General features: G+C 34.0%; 1 protein-coding gene across 3 annotated transcripts in view; it reads left to right on the top strand.

Annotated features, from left to right (window-relative positions):
• GRIK2 (glutamate ionotropic receptor kainate type subunit 2) overlaps window positions 1–24,773 on the top strand; it is a 370,464-nt gene that overhangs the window by 262,761 nt on the left and 82,930 nt on the right. For 2 of the 3 annotated variants that reach the window (XM_064707223.1, XM_064707224.1), the window contains exons 13-14: window positions 16,180–16,298; window positions 20,263–20,480. In XM_064707223.1, coding sequence (XP_064563293.1) covers window positions 16,180–16,298; window positions 20,263–20,480 — 337 coding nt within the window. Of the gene's footprint in view, window positions 1–16,179; window positions 16,299–18,881; window positions 19,022–20,262; window positions 20,481–24,773 lie in introns of those variants that run through there. The other variant, XM_064707225.1, reaches the window with a different exon arrangement.

The raw sequence follows: 24,773 nt of genomic DNA, 5'->3' as shown, positions 1-24,773 counted from the left end.
ATTGTTTATATTCTACACCATTGCACACAAAGAAAACGTATCAACTCCTTCAGACAAGTTGAGTAGCAACTTTTAGTCCCACTGGAGCAGTACTAGCAAAGGCTGCTCACCTTGGTCTTTTCCTCAATATATAATAAATATATATATATATAAATAAATATAAATATATTTATTTATATATATATAAATATATATTATATTATTTATATAAATATAAATATATAAATAATATAAATAATATATTTTTATAAATATATTATTATATATTATTTATATTATATTATATATATTATTTATATAAATATATATTTATATAAATAATATAAATAATATAATATAAATATATTTATATATTTTATATTATTTATATAAATATATATATAATTATATATATATAATATATTTATTTATATATATATAAAAATATATATAAATATATTTCTCCTAGAGAACATAATAGAATTATAGGATAGACTGAGTTGGAAGAGACACTTTGTTGTCATCCACGTGAATCTCCAACACTCCATAACAGAAAGCAGGGGGAGCTTTGAAGGTTTCCCAGTGGTGTGTCCAAGTCAAGGTTTTTAGATCACCAAAGATAGAGATGGCATAACTTCTCTGTAATGTCTTTCTGTGCTAAAGTACTCTCACTGTGAAAAACTTATGTGCAGAGAGAACTCCCTTTTCTGCGTTTTATCTTTTCTCTTTACATCTTCAAGAAGAATATGAGTCCATCCCCTCTTCAGATAGCTGAACACAGAAAGTAGATTTTACCCTGTTATTATTTCTGCAGATGTCTCATTCTGCTGGACTCTGAGATTTTATTTTTATGGCACAGGTGGCCCAGAACTGGACACAGCCCTCCAGTGGAGCATCATGACTGTCCAATGGGCAGGAACAACCACTTGACACACACACTGAAAGTTGCTGAGGTGTGTAGTCCATTCCACTATCCAGGTTGCTAATGAAGCCTTTTGACAGCTTTGGCTCCTATACCAACCCAATGAGAAATATTTTCCATTACCGACTAAATTTTTAAGTATTTCCACTCTTCTCCAAAAATGGAAACACTACAAATTTTTTCTTCACCCTACAATCTACTGGCATCCAGGCATTACCTTCCCAATTTGGTCATGGATTTGCTGCAGGACACGCTGATAAACAGTCGTTAAAATCAAATTCACATCTCCTGCTCTTTCTTTAATCACAAAGTTAATCTTTTTATCACTGAAAATACTTGAGATGGTTAGATATAATTGTCCTTGTAAACCTCATTTTGCTGTTCTGAAACACCTTAGTCTTTTCTACTTAGTGCTTTCAAGGAGAATTTTTCTCCATTATCTTCCCAGAGTCTAGGGCAGGATTTACTGGTCTGTAATTGTATGAGTCTTTCCCCCCGACCTTCTTTGAACATAGAAGTGACATTTTCCTTTTCTAGCCATCAAAGATGTTCCTTTGAATGTGGCCTGATGAAGAGATCTGTCTCTGCAAACTTTCTCTATCCATTTACTAAAACTAACGTTAGAATGGGACACTATATTTTTTTGGAGGAATTCCTGAATATTATATGCCTATCTTTAGACTATGCTATAACACTCAGTTTGTAAAGGAAGCAATGAATAAAGAGTTTTGCTTAATGAAATGGTCACAACTAATCAGTATCAAATGGAGTTGCCTTCATGGACCCTCTTACCATAAATCTCCTAGTTGATGTTAGTGAGCATTACTCAAACAATATTCAGCAATCAATACCAAAAAGAGTAGCTTTCTACATGTGGAGATGTTCTTACATGGAATAATGTTGACATGTCCATTAATATTTTCATCACAGCATTGTTTATATTATGCTGTTTACAGAAAATTCCTGGACTGTCCAAGAACAAATTCTAATGTGCCAGACTAAGATGGCTCAACAGTCAACAGTAAATTTACTTTATAAACAGATACCAGGCAGGAGTGAATATACACAGTGTCTTATTATAAAGGTCAGCCTTGATTCACTGCAAATCACTCCTCACTTCAGAGGGGGAGTGCAAGAGACTTCTGTAGGTGGGTATACTTCCCTGAGTGAAACCAATTCATTAACACATGCAAAAACTTATAGACATAATGTAGGCTTTTTTTATATAGATTCAGTTGCAGGAATGTGTAGAGTACTTGTTGATAGGTTTTCTGGACTTCTACAAGCATTGATTAAGTTGTTATATCTCCATCAGACAGGTATTTCTCTGTTTCAATCTCAGAACCCTGGTGAAACAAGAAACATTACAGAGCCCTGTTGAGGTCTTCGGGTCTGTAGCATTCCCTAGCATGTCTAACTGAGCTAACACTATTAGCTGTAAAATTTATATGTAAATGTATTTTTTTCTTTTTTTTTTTTGCATGAATTAAAAGTTATCCAAAGAGAGTTCTGGAACAGTTAATTGCATTACTCTTCCATCTCTTTTCCCTTGTTATGTTTAACTGGAAAAATAGTAAAATTCTGGTATTCTTAACTATTTCTGGTGTAAGTATGGGCTTCTTTACAATGAAAAATGGTTTAACTTTTAAGTTATTAGAATTGCATCAGGTGTAGGAACAGTTGCTTTTAGGTGGATGCTACTTTATAAGATAGAATGAAGACTGAATTAATTAGGATTGTCATCTTTATCTGCTTTAATAAAATTTTTGTGTCAGATAAATCAGGGATGCACAACTTTATCCCATATCCTCTGAGATTTTTCCTTTTTATAAATCTGCTGATGGTTGTTGTTACAGTCTGCGTTCAAAATTTTCCTTTCCCTTGCCCATTTTGATTATTTTTCAAGTTAATTCTGCTTTTCATCAAACGGTCGTCTTTTTTATTTATGTATCATTGTAGAAATTTCTGTAGCTTGGGAAACTTCAGACTTACCTCTGCAGTAGGTCTAATCCACAGCATGCTCTGGATTCCTTTAAGCATGCAACAGCATCCTTACAAATTCTTGTGTGCAAGACTCATAGAGACATTCGTTTGCGGGGGTTTGTCTTTCTTGTTAATGTTCTTTCCATATTAAGAGTGGACTAAAGACTGCTAGTTGTCCTGTCAGGTAACCTGAACAGTCGGAGTTCATTCAAATGTGGTCAGAACTGGTTTTAAATTGTACTCATATCTTCTGGTTTCATATTGGATATCTGACTTTTTTAAAATGTTGGTCATTTGTTTAGTATTTCCATGAGATGTAGTGGTGAGAATGCAAAGTATTTTCAATTGTTTTCTTGTTTTACAATATACTAAAAAAACAATATCTATTTATGCTCAAACTGTTGGAGCCCTACAGCTCAGTGAATTGTTTACTCAATTTGTTTGGGGATACAGAGCGTTAATGTAAGCAGGAGCAAAAAAGATACAGCTAGAAAATTCAACACCTTAATTTTCTTTTGTTGTCTGTGCCATCACAGATGAGGAAATCATACCTTTGGGATAGTTTCTCTTAATATAATTTCCTCTTTCAAAGGGTAAAGGAAATAAATTTTAGCAAAGATAACTGTGTTTTATATTGTTAAAGATATATTACCTTGCCAGGACTCAACTGAGTATGTTTGTACTGGAGTAACTTTGAGTTTATCCATACTTGACAGGGTTCTTGTACAAATTACTATGGGTTTATTAGTCAGGAGAGTGCAAAGTCTACATATTTCAATAGTTCATAGCACATAGCTTTAATGGATGTAAAATCCATGTTGATCAAATTTTGATTTTTTCTGTAAGGTGGGTAAGGAAATATAAGAAGAGCTACTAATGTTAGCAGGGGTGTGGATTTTTCATCTTTAAAAGTTATAGTATGCTTTTGTCATTTTTTTCTTAGTTCTCAAAATAGTAATAATTTTATCAAAGATATTTATGCTCTTCAAAGGGAATACTGTGGAAGGTGTGATTCTTCCAGTTCTGATGTAACTGATTCTTATTTTGTAGTAGGATATCAATTGGAAAACTTGAACCACAGTTTTTAAGAATGATTATGCTTTCTGTGTATTCAAGCTTATCTTTAGGACAGCTACACCTTGCAATATCTCAGAAACAAATTATGAGGAATTATGATTGTTTTTTATGGTTCCCAAAAAGTTCCTCACATTGTATTGAAAGAACGTATTCTCAGTGGTTTTTGCTGAAGTTACTTAGACTCACTTAGAGATATTTGAGTAATTTTCCAGAGATAATATGCTTAAGAAACCCATCAACTTTAAAATATTTTTTTTAAATTATGGTCTTTTTAAAAACAAGATCTTCTACTGGCAGACTGTCTATTATAAATTTGACATTATAGTCATTAAATTAATTTGAAAGTTATGAAACTAACCCATAAAATCAGCAGGGAAGTAATTGTTATAATATAGAAACAGCATAGACAAACTGTGAGATTAGAGTAAAATCCTAACATAAGAGATGAGAGTTTTCTGGCTGGTACCTATTGTAATTGATATAATTAGAAAGATGAGCTTTTAGAATGTTTCACACCAGAATACAGCATACCTGAAATTTTATCTCTTGTGCCCAACTAGAAAGAACTAAAAAAAAAATTTAAACAGTATTCTTTAGTCATGAGTATTGATAGAACAAAAATTGCACCTTAATGTATTAAATTGTACCCATATATAAGCACAGGTATGTTGCAGAAAGATTTATTAACTCCTGCATTAAGAGCACTTCATTTGGTGCATATTTTTAGACACGATGTAGAAGAATGTTTTTAGCTACACTGCCTTATATCGTCTCCTAAGATCAGGCTTGTAACAAAATCATTGTGTATTTTGCATGTTCAGGTCACAAACAGAACAATATGTGATTAGCTTTATGATTTAACCATGCAGTTTAAAAGACTGATTTAATGTTAGTACTGATTTTAATTTCACATGTAAATAGAGTAATTTATGTTTCTTCTAAAAATACCAAAATATCCAGTACTCAGAATCATCAAGGTTGGAAGAGAACTTCAAGATCATATGATCCAACCATCAACCCAGAACTACCAAAATCACCCCAAAACTCTATCTCAAGATGCCACATCTAGATGTCTCTTAAATACTTTCACTTCAGGGGATGCCGATTCCACATCTGGGGACAGCTTATTTCAATGGCTAAGCACTCTTGGAGTGAAAAAAATTCTAATATCTAAGCTGAACCTCCACTGGTACAACTTGAGGCCCTTCCCTCTTGTTCTTTCACTTGAGATATGGCAGAAGGGACTGCACCTCATATGACCTCACTGCAACCTCCTTTCAGGTAATTCCAGGGAGAAATGAGGTTTCCTCCTTGCTCCCTCTCTCTCCTAAACAGAGGTCAACCTTTATTTCAAATTGCCGAATAAATAAATTACCACATTTTCTTTGAATTGAGTCTCTGTAAATTTGAATTTGATTTTCATAGTTACACACAGGTCATTGTAAAATGCTTTCTTTTTCTCTGAGAAGGAAAAAGATCCTTAAACATTTTCTTCCTTTGGCAATCACCTTCTAAATGCTTTACTAATTGCTTCCAGTAGCAATGATACTGTACAGTGCTGCTGAACCCAGGGAATAGAGGCCTTATATAATGTATAGCATTAATCACCTCTGAAGATAAGTAAATTATCTGTCCAGTGTGACCCTTTAGAGAAATAGAAATTGCTTCTCTGTGTGACATCACTTTGGGCCTGCAAAGCTGGCTAAAGTACTTCAATCAAAAGACATGTGCTTGTCAATACCTGGCAGGAAGATATCAAATAACACATAATGTACTGTAGGCATAGTTTAGAGTGGTCATTAATGCTTTTGTTGAGAGTTTGAATTGACCAATAAAGACACTGTGATACAGGACCATATCTCCTGTCTTTTTGGCAAAAAGTAAATAAGAATAGTTTACAGACAATGATCTTTAGAGTTTCTTCTGAGTTTATTGTAGTGTGAGCCAAGCAAGGAATGGTGTTCTATCTAGTTTGCATTCTATAAGAAGTGGCTAAGACAGATAACAATTGTATGATCCTGCAGAGCCTTAACTAAAAACTGATGTGAAGTTTCAGTTCTACTACAGGATGTACAGCAGGACTGTTGAATAAGAAAGGAAATATTTGGCACTACTTGTGTTAAGCTATGAAGCAAGTGTTTTTAGAGAGAGGAAAAATGAAATGTCTCACTCTAGGATACAGAAAGTTGCAGCTACTCTGGTTTGAATAAATAAAAAGGCAATACAGGGAATAACACTGTCTGAAAACACCCTCCTGCTGTAATTTTTTTCTGCTCTTTATGGCTATCTTCACATGTCAACCATGAGCTGGTAAGGTTTGATTTGTATGTAGGAGAAGTTATTACTACATTAATAAAAATTAAAGGACAATGGAATGAGAAAGAGGTGCCCCTTAAAAGGGAGTAAAATCTTTTGTCCCCTTTGTGTCAGTTACTGACTGAAGGAAAACAAGAACTTGAATTTTGTCATTCTTTACTCCTTGGTAAATACTAATGATGCAATAGGGATTTAATTCATTTAACTAAGTACTTATCTCTGAGTGTGGGCAGAAGCAGATGTGTACAGAAGAGTTAAAAGCTAAGAAAGTCTACATGAGTACTTCTCTGGAGTACACTCCTATAAACACAACAGGTTGTGGCTCTCATCTTGAAAGATTTTATTTTTCTTTATTCGGATTAAGTTTTATTTGAGAACATAAAAAGTATGATGAACTGAAGCAGAGATTTCTTATCCAGGACTGGATATGGTACAGACTTCAAAAAGCAAATAAGACAGGTTTTTTCTTGGAGAAGCAGGCAAGTCTAATTTTAGACACGACAAAACAAGTCAGTGCAAGGAATAGTATGGAAGGGTGGAAGCTGAAGAGGGTCACACTGAGATTACAGGGTTACTTCGGTTCATTTCATGCATATCTTCACAGTATGAATGTTCCATTTGTATATGACATTTTTTAAGCTTCTGTAAGTATTCCAGAAGTATCTGAAGAGGCAGCTGAAAGATGAAGAGGTGTGTCTAAGATTTAGCAGAAGTAAAAGAGGCGATAAAGGGAAGTAATTGTGTATAGAAAATAAGAGTCTATTTTTGTGTGAATGCTCGTTTGTTTTTCTTTGTGACCTTCTAGCCATCAAAAGATATTCAGATGATGACTAATCTGTGTAATCTATGTGGAGGCACAGTTTAGACTTTCTCTTTTGCTGGATATGTAAATACAGCTTTGTACAATAACTCCAGGGCAACAGTTACCATTTAAACCTTATTGTAGCTCCTGGATGGAGTATGGGCAGGTTTTTTGTGTTGTGTGAGGGTAGGTCCTCAAACTGTTGACCAGAACTCAAATCTCATCTCGAAAAAAAAGATTCTTAATATAGGAAGTAAGCCAATTCTGTTTTGGGGGGTTAACCTTGACTGAGGTCCAAACAGTTGCTTAGACAATAAATCCCTTCAGCAGCAGGTTAAGGAGAGAAAATGGGATGAGCATGCTCATGGGCTGAGATAAAGACAGGGAATTGCTTACCAGTTGTTGTCATAGGCTGAAAGAAATTCAGAAGGTGAGAAATGCAGACATTGACACCTTTCTTCCCCCCTTTTCCGAGTTTTACTTTACTCCTTCACTCCAGATTCCTCTGCCCACCCCCAGAGAGAAGGGAGCTTGAGGGGCAGCTTGCAGTCAGTACATAATGGTTTCTCTCTCGCTTCTTGACCAAATAAAAGTCCTTGCAATTTATATCCAATACAATTCCCCCAGCTTCCCCTTTCCATCTTAGCCATTTGATGACTACTGGCCAAGGATCAGTAGATGAACTTTTATCCTATATTTTAACCTCCGAGAGAAGTGCCCTCCGGATCAGAAGCCAAGTTCAAAACTACTCAGGTTGAGGAGGGCCTGTAATCCAAAAGTCCCTTAGTTGACTGGTTAGTCTGATTAAAACAGGTTTTCTATCCTGTTAGGCACAGGAATCACTAGAAGGCTCAGCACTGTTGATCAGAGGCATCCACTACAGATCCCTGGACAAGGCATACTCTTCTGATGCTCAGGCCTCTGTTTCTAAATGTTTCCTGTTGTATGGTTGCAGGCCTGGGACAGTCACCCCTCAAAATGAGCTTAAAAATCATGAGGAAAGAATGTGCAAGACCAGGGAACTCCTGAAGGCAGAAAAAGATTAAGTCATATAAACATGACAGCAACCTCTAAAAACAGAAGTGTATTGCCCACACTGTTACCATACTACATCCACAACTGATCTTCATACCAGCTTATACCAGCTGCTAGGATGAAAATTGACTCCATCCCAGTAAAAAAGAATTTACAGATTGCTTGAAATTTAAGTATTTCTAAAAATAGGGATGAGGATTTTCCAAAGTAGTCAATATTTTATTTCTTCCTTTTTTTTTTTCAATATACTTAGGGAGGACATATATGGGTAAATAATAATAATAATGTTTTCTGATAAAGATGTAAGAATGTTATATGAAACAGTTAAATGTAGGCTATTTGGAAGGAAAATGCAAATTAAAAATATTAGAAGTATTGTGAATAACCTGTTTTTTGAAATAACACCCAATTATTACTATCGAGTTAGAGGAATGAAGGAACACAAATGAAGATTCAAAGATTCTCAGGTATGCTAAGAGCTTAAAGAGCAAAGCATACAGGGGGGAAAATAATATTGGAGACATCATTCCACATATATCTCCAAAAAGGGGGCAAAATATTTTCTAACACAACAAATACTCTGGTTTTCTGAATTGTCACTCAGAACTCAGGAAGGGTTGTAAATCTCGTGAAAGCTAAGATGAAAGCAACTCTTTTAACATCTCCCCTACCATACCATACTTGAGATATCTCAGAGTACCTCCTACAATAATTTTTGTAAGACCTCAATGTATTTAGCAGCAGTCAGGACACACTGATTGTGGGAGAAGACTACAATCATTGTGAAATTCACATGCATTAAAATGTAGTAATTTTAAATAAGTTTTCTTCAGATTCTTGAATGTCATTTAATATTTAACTATTATTTAATATTATTATTATTTAACTAATATTTAATATTTAAATCGATATTTCTTCTGTTCGAGAAATGGATGGACTAATATTATGGAAACTGGAAAGTTATGTAAGAACTGAAACTGAAAATATAATAAATTAAGCAAAAAAACGTGACTAGTGCTTCAACAATTAGGTTGTATGTATGTCTTTTACACTTGTTTCCATCATACATTAATCTTTAATTATGATGGTAATATACTATGTCTTTAATCCAGAATAGTAATGGATTTTTATAAACTCTTAATTCACATCTCTAAAAACAAACTGTTTCAGTTATCATAGAGTTATTATAATTATCACATAGTAGTTACGAATTTTTATATAATTTATTTAATTTTATTTAATTTTTTTTATTTAATTTTCATCAAACAAAACAGCCTTTATTGTTTTGGTTATGATTTGACCTATGACTTAACTATGCATTTCTGTAGCTTCCTAGCCTATATTTCTTTGGCTTTTAGAGCAGGACTAATAGCTAATAAGCATAAAATTGACAAGTGCCAAAAATCACCAAGTATTTGCCATTGCTGTGTTACATTACTCCTCTATGGTTCATGTTGCTTATAGTAGAATTTTGTGAAATAATTTTATATTATTTGCTTGTAAGCTAATATTGTGTTTGGTCTTTTTTGTCTATTTTTTTTTATTTAGCCACTAAGCTTAACTTGTATAAAAATGAGACAAGATATTTTAATTCATATAATGAAGATTTTGGTTCCGATCCTGCAGTAGCTTATGTATTTGTGTTTTATCACTGACTCAATGGGATTTAACAAGATCCTGTTGATGTTTAAAGTTAATAATGCCTATAAGAATTTTAAAGGTATACAGGGTAAACATATAAAACAAAATTCTGTAAAGTGTGTATAGAACTTCCACATGAATCTTGTGCCTTTCTAGATTTTAGATTGAATGATATCACCTAAATTGAGAAGATTTATAGATTTTTTTTAGTGATGTAAAAAGTCCTTTAGGTTGAATTTCTAGTCAATGGAGAGGTGATGATTCAATGCAACTGCTTTAGATGGGGATTTTTTTAATATATAAAAGAGGTGTTAAATGATTGGTTCTTTTCAGGAAGCAACAAAAGCATGGCAGCTCTATGAGGGAAGATGATGTGGAAGATGACCACAGTGCAAGCAAGGCAATTACTGCACTGAGAAATGTATCTGAGCAGGGCAGGGATGTTGGTAATTACAATCTCTGTTTACAGCCCAGAAGTCATCAGGTGTGACAATGAATGCCACAGGGTGAGACAATGAAGGATCCAAACAAAAAAAATCTCATTTTTTTAAAAGCCATAATTTGGGAAAAAAGAAATGAGGCTTTAATGAAGAGAATCAGTAACATGTTTTATTTTTAAATAGTGCAGTATGTAGTTATGATAAAGCATCCTGGATATTCTTGAAAAAGTTTTGAAATATTGTAATTTGTCCGTTCTTATGCAGTAAAATATGGATTAAGGGTGTAGTCCTTTACAGAAATCCTGTAAAACAATGACTAGAAAAATCATTCTACACTCTGCTCTAATGAATGAGAGAATGAGTAATTTGCTGGAGCTGAGATTAGAACTGATAGTTTGCTGTGTTCAGCAATAACCAGCACTGGATAAGTGTGCTCACAGCTCATGAAGAAAATGGGGTAAAATTCTTTTGATTTATCAGTTTCATTAGATAAAGCTTTACAGCTGGTGAAATCTTTGTGCTAATGGTTTTGCAGTAAAACCTCTTGTCTGCTCACTTCTTGGTCTGACTGCAAAAGAGATGTCTATGTGCATGTAAGTGGGTAATCATATTTTCTTTACTTCTCTTCATAGGCCTGATGCAGAGAAAAGTGAGGAAATTTGACAGGTTTGAACTAATGCTGGAATAGTATGCACAGTGTAATTTTGTGCTGTCTGTGGCATATAGTGCTGGCTATGAGGAATATGTTGGTCACATCATGCTTTAGATATTTTTGTAATACCGTTTAGTCAAAATTTATTTACATGTTCCTTTAAAAACAACATTAGTTACATGGTGCTTGAAATGTAATGGAAAATAATGTAATTTAAATAAATTAAGCACAACTACCAGTAAATAATCTCATTAGTCCTTTAAGTTATACTTGCATCATACTTCTTTGCAATCGTGTTTTCTTTATTTCCTTTGCCTATATTAATAATTCCATGAGTATAGGGAAGTATTCTATCTGACTGCATCAGACCATGAATTAAGTTTATTGTGTTTGACTGTTGTCTTGTAATTTCAAACTATCTTGTAGAGCACAGATTTTTCTCAGCCTTTCCATAGTTGTTGTGAGGCTCCTATTTGAGTCAGAACAGAAAGCAGCATCATGTCAGAGATAGGGATGAAAAATTCTCTCAGTATGCATTTTTAAGTAAGAATTGAAGTCCAGGTGCTATAATGGAAGCTGATAACTCTCACGGATTTTTAGCTAAATATTCAGTATCAACCTGTGTTTTAAAAATCTCTTGTGTTTTGTTTTTTTTTTTTTTTATCCTGAGGGACAAAAGAAAAATAACAAATAACAATAAAATAATAGAAAAAATCTGGTTTAGACCATCTGGAAAAGTTCTCTATAAGAATTTAACAGGTAGCAGGCTGAATATGATTGAAGGACAGTACCTGATACCTGTTTAGCAAATATCTGAAAGCAACACATAAAACTCAAAAGTATGCAATACTATTGGGTCCAAGCCACCTTTTTCCCACAAGGAGTATCCCTACTGGTCTAAATTCAGTTCTGTGTAATATTCCTAGGCAGCTGTGTTTTGGTATAATGAAAATACAATTACAAATATTACTCCACTACTCCATTTCCTCTTCTCTCTAAATTGCAGTTTGGGATTTTCTGCTCTTTTGAACAAATTGCATTGCTCTCCAGAAGATACAGCTTAAATTGACAATGTCTTTATCTCCAGATATTACATATGCTTAATATTACTATATTAAGCATATCTATTAATTTGCTGTCAAAACATAATACTATCTTCATGCTATCATTGGAGATAAACTGACAGGCTTTGATTTGAGAACTATTGAATTTGGTGGAGGGTACCCTTTACACATTCTCAGCAGTTTTGAATTGAGTTGATTTGTATGGAACATGCTAGACCACACACCTTTTATGAAAGCAAGTGACAGCAGCAGTCAGTGTGTGACAGGATGTACTGCTCTGAGTGTAGTGGATGTACAAATACCCCAAGTCTTCAATCATGTCTAAACTCATCTAGACTGAGTCCCATGGCTGTCTAGGAGACTGTGTTTTTTTTACAGACCAAAACTGTAGAAGCTGTTCTGGTATATCCTGAATAAGTCATGTCTCTTCCTGAGTTTGTCTCAAACTGGACACTGGAAGGGAGGAGTGAGTGCCTGCAGGTCAAGAATTAACAGAATCTTATGTCATCAAACTCCCAAATACAAAGAGAAGTAGAAAAATACTAGCAGTAGATCACAGTTAATATTATGACAGGTTCTGAAGTCAAACAGGCTCAAGGAGCCTAAAAAGATCACCAGTCCTGGCTCCAGCACTGATCCAGCCAGTAGGATGTCCAGGGTCCTGTGGGCACCGTCTGGGCTTTATGGACATGCCTTTTTATAGCTGTTTCCCCACCCTGGAGATGAGTTTCTTGCTTTCTATACAAATTAATTATCGTGTGCAGATAGTTCTTCTAGACTTTTCTGAAAATAGTTTTGAGAGCTTTCGTGGTCTTGATCCACCAGTACCAGGTCAGCCTTTGATCAATAGTCCATGCCTACTTTTTGACCTCTGTCCTTTGCTTGAACTGTACAGTGTTGTGTTTATTTCAGGAGCCAGAACAAGGGCATTTCTCCAAAAAAATGCTGCCATATCTCCAATGTACTCCTTCTCCAGTCACATCATGTTCTTTACCACAACATGTTCTTACCAACAACCCTTGGTTGGCTCCATGGTTATTCAACTGTAGGTGTTTGAGACACACACATAAGATCCCTTTTCTTCTGGCTTCTATTGTTTCAAATGCTGTGTGAATGCAGAATATAATAAATTACAGTCTTCTCAAATAATTGGCAGTTCTGAAGTAGGTCTGTCTGATCACTGGGCATACTAATTTTAATTTCTAATGTCATAGCATATTCCTAAAGCGGAATTAAATTTAACACAAATCTTTCCTCCCTGTGGATTGCTGAGATAGCTGACTTTTAAACATTACTTGCACTAGCCAATAATTTCTGGAGAGTACTTGTACCTTTTCAGTGGGTAGCAGCAATTAGGAAAACTGAAACTCAGGTCTTGTGCAGTTCATTTATAATCTGTTTTTTTAAGTACTTCGGATACCTGAAGGTGTTAGAGACTAAGAGACTGTATCTGAAATGTTAGAATAAACACTAGTAGGAATGGGTATATGGGAAGAGTACCTGTTATCAGTGGTCAGAAAAATCAATCTTCAAAATTGCATCTGTTCATTGAAGTTCTCTTTTTGCTTTATGCTTGTTCTTGACTGAGTAAATGTTCTGCATTTAAATTAATAGGAAGGTAGTCCATTAATCAAGGAAAGTGATTATTCTCATAATATCATTTACTATTCCACATTTAAATAGTGTGAACAGTTCTGGGATCAGGCAGAAGGAATTTCCCTAACAGTCACTTTCAAATAAGAGAAGCTGATAAAAAAAGATGGTATTCTTGATGCTTGGAAACAAGGGAGGTTCTAGCCTGACTTAGATAAATTGTTGTCATGATAACTAAACATGGGAATGATTTTCCCAAGAAGCTGTGGAATTCTTGTCTCTGTGTGTTTTTGAGACATGACTGAACAGTCCCTTGTTTTGAAACAATGGACACTGCCCTGAGCATGATCCTGGCTTATAAAACCTGCTAGGTGAACAAGGAACTCTGTGACTTATGAATATTTTTTGAGATAGGCTAAACAGCATGAAACTTATGCACACACGTAGGACATTAAAAAAATTGATTAAGGATCCATACCTTAAGATTTTTACACTAGACAATCTAATATCATAGAGCATCCTTAAAATAAGGAGGAACAGTATTTATCCACAATAAACCAGTATTAATTTTCCTTACTGTATAAGTAGAAAATTCTAAAACTATACGACTTAGATTGCATTGTTTCTTTCTCCTAAAGCCATCTTGTATGTCTTGTAGGTTGTTTCCTCCTTTTTTTTGCAACTATGGACAATTTTTCTGTGCTTCAAAATAAAATAAAAATTATTAAATAAGATAAGCCATCAGAACCAAAAGGTAAAACTGCCAAGTTATATTTTAGATTGTTCAGTAATGTCACAATCACTGTAAACAACTTGAAATATATATTTAAAAAGAAAAAATATATTTGTTTTGTCTAGCAAACACTGTCCTCACAAGAAAAAGATGTTTTCCAATTCAATCTTCAAATATCTCTCAGCAAAAGAGTATAAAAGCCTGCTTCAGTTTCACCAAGTGCTTGGTTTCCAGGTTTTGTTGGATTGAAAAAACCATGACATGAAAGATATTTAGATTTTTAATGAGGCAGTAAACTTCTGATCTAGTTTTACTATAAAGTAATAGAAGAATTCAGGTCACAATGTTTAATTAGAACCCAAACAATATTTTTGCACAGCATATCAGTATTACTTTGGAGATCCAAATGAAACAGTTCTTTGTCAAGTAGACACTTTTAAGATGAGAGGTGCTTTAACATTACATTAAGAGCTTCAAAGTGGAACATTTGATTTTCTGTATTATAATGTGTTTGAAATATTATTGTGAAAAAAATTCTATTTTTCAAAGTGACAGATGAATTATTCAGATATCTTTGATTATAAAATACACCAGAAAAGTTCTTTTATAAAGGCTGCCTATCCAAGGGTTTTTAACAGAGTGGCTTTAATGATTTGAGAAATTATGAAAATGCATTAATATTGATTTAATAGTTAAAATCTGTAACTTTAAAAATTATTGTGCTGGTGTCTTGTGCTAGTTCCATTCTACTGTTGTGATTTTCATTTTTTTTCACTCAGATATATTATGCACATGCAACATATTACACATGTTACACATATTACACATGTATTCATTAGCAAAGATTTGAAGACATGATTTAAGCATAAAATAAAAGTCCCTCTCAACAGTGTGCCTCCAAGTCCAGGCATGGTGATTAAAACTTAAAAATGATTAGAATAATCCTGCCCATTGCAATTAAAATTTAGTTCTCCAAAAGTACCATGAGGAAGAGAGAACTGAAAATCTTTATTTTACAAAAGAAATTGTAACAAAGAATAATTTATCTAGACATGTTTGCTTGTTTTAGCTACAGTTGATAAAATAGCATTTAGATATGAGCTCATCATAATGCACAGCAATTGCAAAGCCAAGAATTAGATTGATTGTATATAATCTGCTTGTAATCTATTGCCAGACTCAGGCATCTTTCTACTATCTCTGTTTTATCTATTTTTGAGATAATTAAATTGTCTTTTCCTTTATGTTTATCTTTTTCTTTTCTTTTCTTTTTTCTTTTCTCAGAGCCTGGCCCTGCAAGGTGCTTGTGAGTGTCCCCAGCTTCTTTTGGAAAACCTTTCCAGGGATGCTACTGTGCACCTCACAGGACAGGATTCAATTCCTTTATTTTGCTATAGTATTTTTTTTTCTGTGAATAGTAGTGTTTGGTGATTAGCAATGTCACTTTTACTGCTAACTATTTATTTTCTGGTATCTTCATTATTTGTAATTTTAATGAGAAAAAAGCCTTTTGCCTGATGTATTTTTTTTTTTTTCTAGTGAAGTTCTGAGATTTAACAGATGTTAATTTTCTTTCAAGATGCAAAATACTGACACAGTGGTTATAAGAGCCTAATCCTAAATGGGACCAATTGTCTGGAATTCTGTTGGTGTCAATAAAAGAATAAGTGCTTTGATGTTTGCAGGTGGCACTTGGAAACTTTCAGAGCCAATCTGTATGCAACTTTATCAGTATCAGCAGCAGTTAAGAATGTTAATCTTCAATATTGTTTTTTCTTAATATTGCTGTTAACTGTTATGCAATCGCACTGTAAAAACTTTCAATCACTATTTTCTTTATAACCTCTCTTGTTTTTCTTTTTCTTTTGCAGCAGTTTTGCTGGATAGACTTTGTGATGGCTGCATTTTAAATCTGTTCTTTTTCTTCTGTCAATTGCCGCAGGTTTAGTCCCTATGAGTGGTATAACCCACATCCTTGCAACCCTGATTCAGACGTGGTGGAAAACAATTTTACCTTGCTAAATAGTTTCTGGTTTGGAGTTGGAGCTCTCATGCAGCAAGGTACACGACTCAGTCTGCTCTTTCTCTTGGGCACCATGTCCCACTTTTTGCTGGGGGCCACAGTTCTCTGGCGCAAGTCGCTTGCATGGGTGCCTCTGTGCATGTAGCCACAAGCCAGCTTTTTTATGATTATTCCCAACACCTTACGAATTAGCCTGAAGACAGATAAAAAAATTTAAGGCTTAAAAAAATTTCAGCATAGCCATACAGTTTATTTCCTAAACAGGAAACCCTTGCTGGATAATTAAATTGGCTAATCTGTCCATTACCTAAAAAAAAATTCCATTTAAACAACCTAGGAATGAGTATATCTTTGTCAGATAAGACTATAATATAAAAATCTATGATTTGTTTAATTTTGGTCTAGAAACTTTTCAACTACAGATAGATTTTATCTAGTAGCTAGAACCTATAAAATAAAATAATATAGGAGATTTAATACTGTCCAGCCATAATTTATATTTTTAAAATCAGAATGACCATTCAACAAGGTCTATATTCAACCATCCATGCACTGAGAAACTGATGCCATTGCTGACAATAAAATTTGTGGCTGTGTAGTCATATTGTTCAGAGTAAAACCAACATGCAGTTTTAACTATAACTGTCTAAGTAAAATGCTTTAGCACATTCTTAAAACTCTGTAATTTCCTTGTCATATTCCTCTTATTTTGAAAGCATACCAAATATACAGATCCATAAAAATATATCACCATTTTATTGCTCTTTTCCATAAGGATTCGAACACAGTCATATAATATCAGACACATTTGAATGGCACAGTTTCATATTTTGCACTGACATTTCACTGGGCAATATAGTGTAATGCAAAACATTGTTAGTCCTGTTAAAGGGCCATTAAAAGGAATGGCTTTTCTTTCTGGAAAAATAACCATTGCATATCTCCCCAAAAAATAATAGAAAATATTGGCAGGAACAAGTGCATATTGGTAGAGTTGTTTTAATGAATATACCTGAGCAATCATTTTTAAAACTTACCATTATTAATACACCAGCCATAAATAAATCCTGGTTTTGACTCATCAAATGAAGCTTTCCTGTAACTGCAATAAATATTCTGTCATATAGCCTGTTGGTAGGCTTAAAAAGTCTCTAATGCCTCAGAAAGAAGAATACTGTGCTCAGAAAAACATGAATTAATGGGTAAAAAGAAATCAGGATTTCAAATCAGAAATAAAAATATTTTTATAGCTGGCTGTTTACTATCAACTAGGTTGTCAATATACATGTCAAGAAATTATATAGTTGAAACACAATTGCCAAATACATGTTTGTAAGATAATGATTGCTTTTAAGGAAGCTATCAAAAAAAGGGATGCTGAATGAAAAAAGCATCAAATTCCATTCACAGTTCTCAGGATTGTCAGAATTTCTATCAATGATGAGTTTTATTTCTCATGTGGCTTTATGCTTCTATGATGGAAAAAGCAATTTAGATTTTTGTATCATCTTTAAGCAAGAAAAAGATTCTTTAGTCTGTAACATCTAAACATTGTTTTTGAGAATCAAAATAAGAAAAAAAAAAACCCCAACCTTCATTTTAAAAGATAATAGTTTTCCTTGAAGGAAAACTAGTTTTTCAGAATTAAGCCTGACCCTATGTCCTTGCCTTAAATTGTTTTACCTTTACTCAGTTCAGCCTTTAATAAACTTTAAAGGCATCATTGTAAGGATACAGCATCAGTCTTGATTTTGTTGATTGCTTTAAAAAGAAATCTCAAAAACCTAAAGTCATCTAAAAGCAGGCTTTCAGACAAACACGGAGGCTCTCACCTAATAGCAGCAACAACATAGAAGCACTTGGGCCATACTGATATCAGCATATGAAGTGCTGCTCCTTTACAAAAGATTTGCTGAGTGCTGGAGGATACATGCTAGAGGAAACTCATGCCTTTAATAAACTTTAATAAACTTTAATAAGTTTATTAATGTATGTTCAGCCTTTAATAAACTTTAAAGGCATCATTGTAAGGATACAGCATCAGTCTTGATTCTGTTGATTGCTTTAAAAAGAAATCTCAAAAACCTAAAAGCAGGCTTTCAGACAAACACGGAGGCTCTCACCTAATAGCAGTAACAACATAGGAGCACTTGGGCCATACTGATATCAGCATATGAAGCGCTGCTCCTTTACAAAAGATTTGCTTCGTGCTGGAGGATACATGCTAGAGGAAACTCATGCAGTCTTGCTGGCACCTCCCGCTCCCAGGAAACTGTGGGATATGGTGCTGGACACGGCGTTACCTTGGGTACATGACAGTCAGCCCCTGACCAGGCTCTGTTCCACGGGCCCAGGTGGTTTCAGTCGCTTTCAGTCCCTGGTAAGGAACGAGCTCGTGGGAGCCGGGGAAACTGCGGCCAGTGGAGCCACTCTTCTCTCCTTTCCAGTCCTGCCTGACGTTACTGGTGCTGGTGTTTAACATGAAATGAGAGCAATTAAAAAGAGTTAATGATAGTGGGCTTGTTGGGAAGTCTCTTAGTGTTATGGTGTCTAGGTGTCTGACTGACAGGGCCTAGGAGCAACTCCATCAGACAGGTACTTTTCTACTTTTTCCCTTGCAGAATTCTAGGCAGAGTCTGGCGCTGGAGTTGGCTGTCATGTCCAAGCGTGTCAGCCTTTTTTGTTTGAAACAGCAAGGGTAAGATGAACTGCAGGGTAAGATGGGCTGTTTTTGAATACAGTAGTCCAGTTATGATACCACTTCTTTTTTCCCTTTCTTTTGTTTTCTTCCTCCCTCCCCCCCTCCCCAGCCCTTCTGTTCTTTTTTTTTCACATTGAGTTTGGAAGTTTGACATAATCTTTCACCTATATGAAGATGTGTTACCTTGCTGGACCAGTTCCTTAACTAATTCAATATAAGCACTAAAATTTAACAGGAATAAAATAGTCCATCTTGCCTTCATTCCATTTTACCCAGGAGATATAAGAGCAAACATAGTAACCAATTAACAAAAAGGGGTTGTTTCAGTACAATGGTATAAAGGATATGATGAAACTGTTTCCTTGAAAACAAGTTTCCAGATACCTCTAGAAGATCTTATATAAAGTTCTCAAAATGAAGCTTGAAATTGTTAATTTGACATCATTAGAAATTTCATTTCATTCAATTATAACATTATGGAAAAAATCCATACATGCTCATTTATGATAAATATTTGTAATTGTACTTTACAGTGAATTTAATTTATTCCTATTTTTGTAATTAGACACAAGAGGAGTTTATGTGCTTCAATTTGTCTCATTAGGCTCTAAATTTGCATTAAAAATTATGCAAATTACTCTACAGTGTCTGTCTCCCCCTCCATTCTTTAGTGCCATGAGCAGGCAACTCCAGCAATGCATTATAATCTATCAAGTTTATGTATAGAAGTCTAATATTTTTATTACTATTCTATTAAATTGAAGTTTTTAGCATAGCCACCGATATTTATATGAAATTGTGGGGCTAAACATAGAGATGGGAGATATTAATTTTTTATGTCAACATTTAATAAACTATCCTTTACAATAATGCAAATGAAAAAAACTCAAAAGCATATTTTTAATAGATTTAAGGTTTTCTTTTTCAGATATGAAATCCTTTATTTCATATCTAGTAACTTCATCAATTGCTTATTTTTTCTGGAAAGCAAGTTGTAGTAACTGCTTTTTACTCTTGGTATTTCTATATATGTTCAGAAATTCTAAAATGGAACTGATCAGCGAATCTCCCATTACTATATTTTGATTCCCACAGCTCCAAAAAGATATGTCTTTATAAATTTAACCAGTTATTTTGCATTTCAGTTGTGTGTGTTTGTACAAGCAGTACATCTAAACCTGTAGCTTTAAGATTTTTTTTTGCACAGTGAATCCATTTCCCCACTGTGGCAAAAAGTGCTGAACGCTGATGAATTGTTTTCTGTGCATCCGTTTCACCTTTCTCCCCCTGGTTTTCGTTAGGTTCTGAGCTCATGCCCAAAGCCCTCTCCACCAGGATAGTGGGAGGCATTTGGTGGTTTTTCACACTTATCATCATTTCCTCGTACACTGCTAACCTAGCCGCCTTTCTGACAGTGGAGCGGATGGAGTCCCCCATTGACTCTGCTGACGACTTGGCCAAGCAGACAAAGATAGAGTATGGGGCAGTGGAAGATGGAGCAACCATGACTTTTTTCAAGGTAAGTTTTATGTTCTGTTTCAGATGTTATAACATGATTTTTGGGGGAAAAGCTTTTGCACCTTGCTGAAGGGCAGCTACTATGATTCCTGATGCTGTCAAAAACAAGTGGAAACCTTTTTTTTTAATTAAATAGATAGCAAAGGAATCAAATGAAAAATCTCCCACAGTTTTTTTGATGATTTTCTATTAATGAATTGGATTTATAACAGTGAAGTACATGAAGAAACCTGAGTACTTTCCTCAGATATTTTATAGCTGCACACAAGATTAAACTTTGTCCTATTAAAAGTTAGTTTTAATTCGACAGCATTATACCTAATTGTAGTCTTTACTCAAGAAACACTAAGGGTATTAGTGGCTGTACTGAGGAAATCTTTTTGGACTTCATAATTTTGAGAAACTTTTGAATGAAATTTTGAGTCCAAGTAAAAATCTCAGATTATCCCAGTTTTTCTGTTTCTCTTAACCTGCTAATAAGATAATTAAATTTGAAATATAGTCAAGTGAGATACTGAATTAGAGGAAAATATTTCTTGTCTAGATTCATCAGGCATTTAAGCAGACTTAAATTAGTGATAAATATTTATGAAAGAAGATGGTTTGTTCTTTAACTCCTGATGCTGGATAGCACAGAGGTGTCTCAGAACTTCCAGAGAGGTATTTAACAATGTTTGCCTGATCTTTGATAATTTCTGAAGACTTTTTGGCTACTATAGCCTAGTTTTAAGAATGATTATGCAATCACCTAAAGCTCTGTGTTGGCTGTCACATTGGCACTTGTAATCAGCAAAGTGAGTGCCAAGGTAGCTTTTAAACTGGTACAGAAATTGAGGACTGTGTGCTCAATTTCTCTCATGAAATTTAAAGAGATTTGTTTACATATCAAGGCTAAATAATCTCTGTTTAATCCTATGATCATAGACCTTGTACCCAATCAAAGTGTACAAATAGTTTTAATTTATAAAATAAATACTTTCTAAGGCTCTCAGCTTCTGCTTGGAAATAAAAATCATTCAACTCCAATATCTCAGAATGTTTCAGGCTGCTTAACTTAAAACCTTGCATTGGGAATGTTCTGAGTATTCTCCTCTGAATACTCATTGGAAAAGGAGCTGATGAAATTGATAGAAGTAACTAATCAATTAGAGATCTCATTGTGTCAGGAAATGTGTAGTTAAAAGTAAAGACATTGAAAGTTTAAAGACTGTGTGTTTTAAAAATGTCAAAATTATTTTTGTCTTGAGACATAAAAAATAAGGTATTTATTGAAATACCAGAAAACACACTAGGATTTGACTTAATTATAGTATGGGAGAAAATTTTGATCTAATTCTATTTTAGATTCAAGGTGTAGACATTGTGGAAATATTAGGAAGCAACTTTAAATTTTTAGTTTTCTGTCTCATCCTTATTTTCTAGTAACCTGTTTTTTTTTTTTTTTTTTAATACTTCTAAGGTAGGTTTTCTAAATTTCTAAGTGCAAAGTGCATCCCTCTTTCTGTGGACTTTTTTCCCCCAGACATATTACTATGGTACTCCCTTTTACGCAAAATTATTCCTTTCTGCTTTATTCTTCTGTTTACATTTGTCCAGATATATTTTGTGATTATCTAATGTATTGTATCCAAGAGCTAGAGGCCTTATGTCTAATGAAATAGCATTTTCACATCCTTCATTGAAGATTTTTGTCTGCAGTTGAAATAATCCTAGATTTAAACACAACAGATTTAGGATGTCAGATCACATAATTTAGCATTACTTTTTTTACATTAATTAATTTTCCTCCTTCATCATGAGTGAAAAAGAGAAATTATAAGAAAACATAGAATTTATCTATTCATCTGCTAAATTTTAGGTCAAATTAAGGTTTATTCTATTGAAAATATATATTTTCTCAATTATTGTGTGAACAAATCATTATTAGCAAGTGTTTTATGCTATGAAACTGAAACAAAAATTAAAAACCATTCCAACTTGGAACCAACTGATTTGAAATATTTTTCTGTTGTTTACTACCTCATCTGGTAGAAAATTAATTTATATTATTTGTTACTACTATTAATACTTTTTATTATTAATGGATACTAATTGCCTAATGAAATTAATTTAAACTTAAGCATTAGACGTGGCTACATCTGTTCTTGCAGATTGTCAATAAGGGAAAATCATGCTCAAACAGGAAAGTAAAGGAAAAATATACAATCCCATTTGATTCATTCAGTATTTGAAGCAATCTCCAGGAGAACATTAGGGTTGTCTTGATGTAAGTGCTATAATTACATATGTATTCCATGAATGATAAACCAAATCATACATGTATATACACAGCCTTTAATTGTGAAGTTCCTGGTAAAATCAGGTATTTTTCCCTAATGATGTGGAGTTATCAGAAAATAAAGTGCTATAATTTTGGTCAACATAGTATATCTGCATTTGAGTGTTTTCAAAACATACTTCTAGTCAGCAAAAGCTAATTACTTCAAGAATGTAATTTCCTTACATAAAAAAAAGATAAAAATGCAAGAAAATATTTTAAAATAACACCTTAAGTGGAATTGCATTATAAGGTTCTGCTAGAATTGAATATCTCATAGACAATGCTAAAAAATACAAAGAGCACAGGACACTGATAAAACAGTTTTAAATGGTATGTTATTATATCCTCTGATATATGGATAACTGAATATCAAGTAGGAAGTCCCATTTTGTATGGCATTAAGGAAAATGCTAATGAACTTTTGTGTCCTGTTCTGGTCATCACACTTTGAAAATATGCTTAAAATTGGAAAGGGTTCATTAAAGGTGAAGGAGTGAGTGTAGGTCTGAAAATAAGCATTGCAGTTAGAGGCTAAAGATCTGCCTGTTTAATCTGCTGAAGAGAAGGTGAAGAGGTGACTTGATCATGGTTTGCAAATGCCTTGATGGGAATGAGACTTTTGACAGTGGATGACTCACTAATCTAGCAGCAAAAGGCATAATGAGATCCAGTGTTTCATAGCTGAAGTCAGGGAAATTCAGACTAGAAATAAGGTGCATATTTTAAGAGTGAGAGTCATTAACCACTGGTATAACTTATCTAGCAGTGGGTTGGATTCATCCATCAAAGGCAGCCATTATGAGGAGGATAGATGCAGCATAACACAAGCATGTTGTTCTTTTGATTTAGAGGTTACTCCATGAAAGAGATGGCCTTCATTATACAGGAGATCAGATTAGGTTTTAGTAGTACTCTTGTACTTCAAAAATCTAAGTGGGTATGAGTTCTGGGGGTAGGGTTTGCACAAAGGTAATTGAGAGGATAAATTTATCATCTGTGTGTATGTTTATCCTTAGCTACTTTTGTCGTGTTTTAATGAGAGTGGACTGAGTAAAACAGTGACACTGTGTTACAACAAGATATAAAGACACCAGATGGTTTGCTAATGTTAAATGAAATTATCATATCTTGGTAAAGTGATTAGTTTCAAACACAGTGAGGCTTGGTAGCTGCCCATAAGACTGACAGTAATTTCTGCATAAATTAGCTATATAGCAGTCTATTCAATTCTTTTCTTAAAAAAACCTTTGGAGTGTGGCCAAAGCTATGTGGTGCTAAAAAAAAAAAAAAAGCTATTATGAAGGAGGACCTAAATGGGCATCAGACAAACAAGCTAACTGCTGGATTAAAAGCTCCTGAAGGTAAAATTTTGGACAAAATCTGGGATATACGTTGAAAATGCTGTTAGTCTTGTGAGTCAAATATCCTTGTGAAACAGCTTTGATGAAAAAGGAGAAGGTTATCTTCAGGCTTTTACTAGGTCCTTCATCCCATGCCTCCTCATGGTCTGAGAAACATGAATTACAACTCTTTCAGAAGCCAGAAAGCAAAGGAAAATTTCAGTGCTCTCTCCTCTTTAAGATCTGCTTATCTGGTCTGAGCATGGAAAGGAAATAATTGTACAAGTCCATTACGTGTCTGGTGGGTCTGCTCGGCTAATTCATTGTGAATAATAAAGAAAACCTCAGTATAGTCCAAGAATTGGAAGGAAAGTTATATGAAAGTAAGTTCTAAGCCTTATCTGCTTTTAGGCTAGGAGTGTCCATTACCAATACCTACTTTGATGTTTCTCAGATTATGTATGCTTTCTTATCTCTTCCTTTCTCTTGGCTGCTATTGTCTCTATTGACCACTCTCAAATTTCAGAAACCTGTTTTTTTTCCTGTTTGAAATAAAATAAAAAGCATTTATTATTTTTATGAAAGGTAGTGATCTTACACTAACTGTTCTTGGATGAAAAAAGCTTCAGATTTT

The sequence above is a fragment of the Zonotrichia leucophrys genome, chromosome 3 (genome assembly GCF_028769735.1).
Source record: "Zonotrichia leucophrys gambelii isolate GWCS_2022_RI chromosome 3, RI_Zleu_2.0, whole genome shotgun sequence".
Taxonomy (NCBI): Eukaryota; Metazoa; Chordata; class Aves; order Passeriformes; family Passerellidae; genus Zonotrichia; species Zonotrichia leucophrys.
This window is presented reverse-complemented; position numbering and strand designations above follow the sequence as displayed.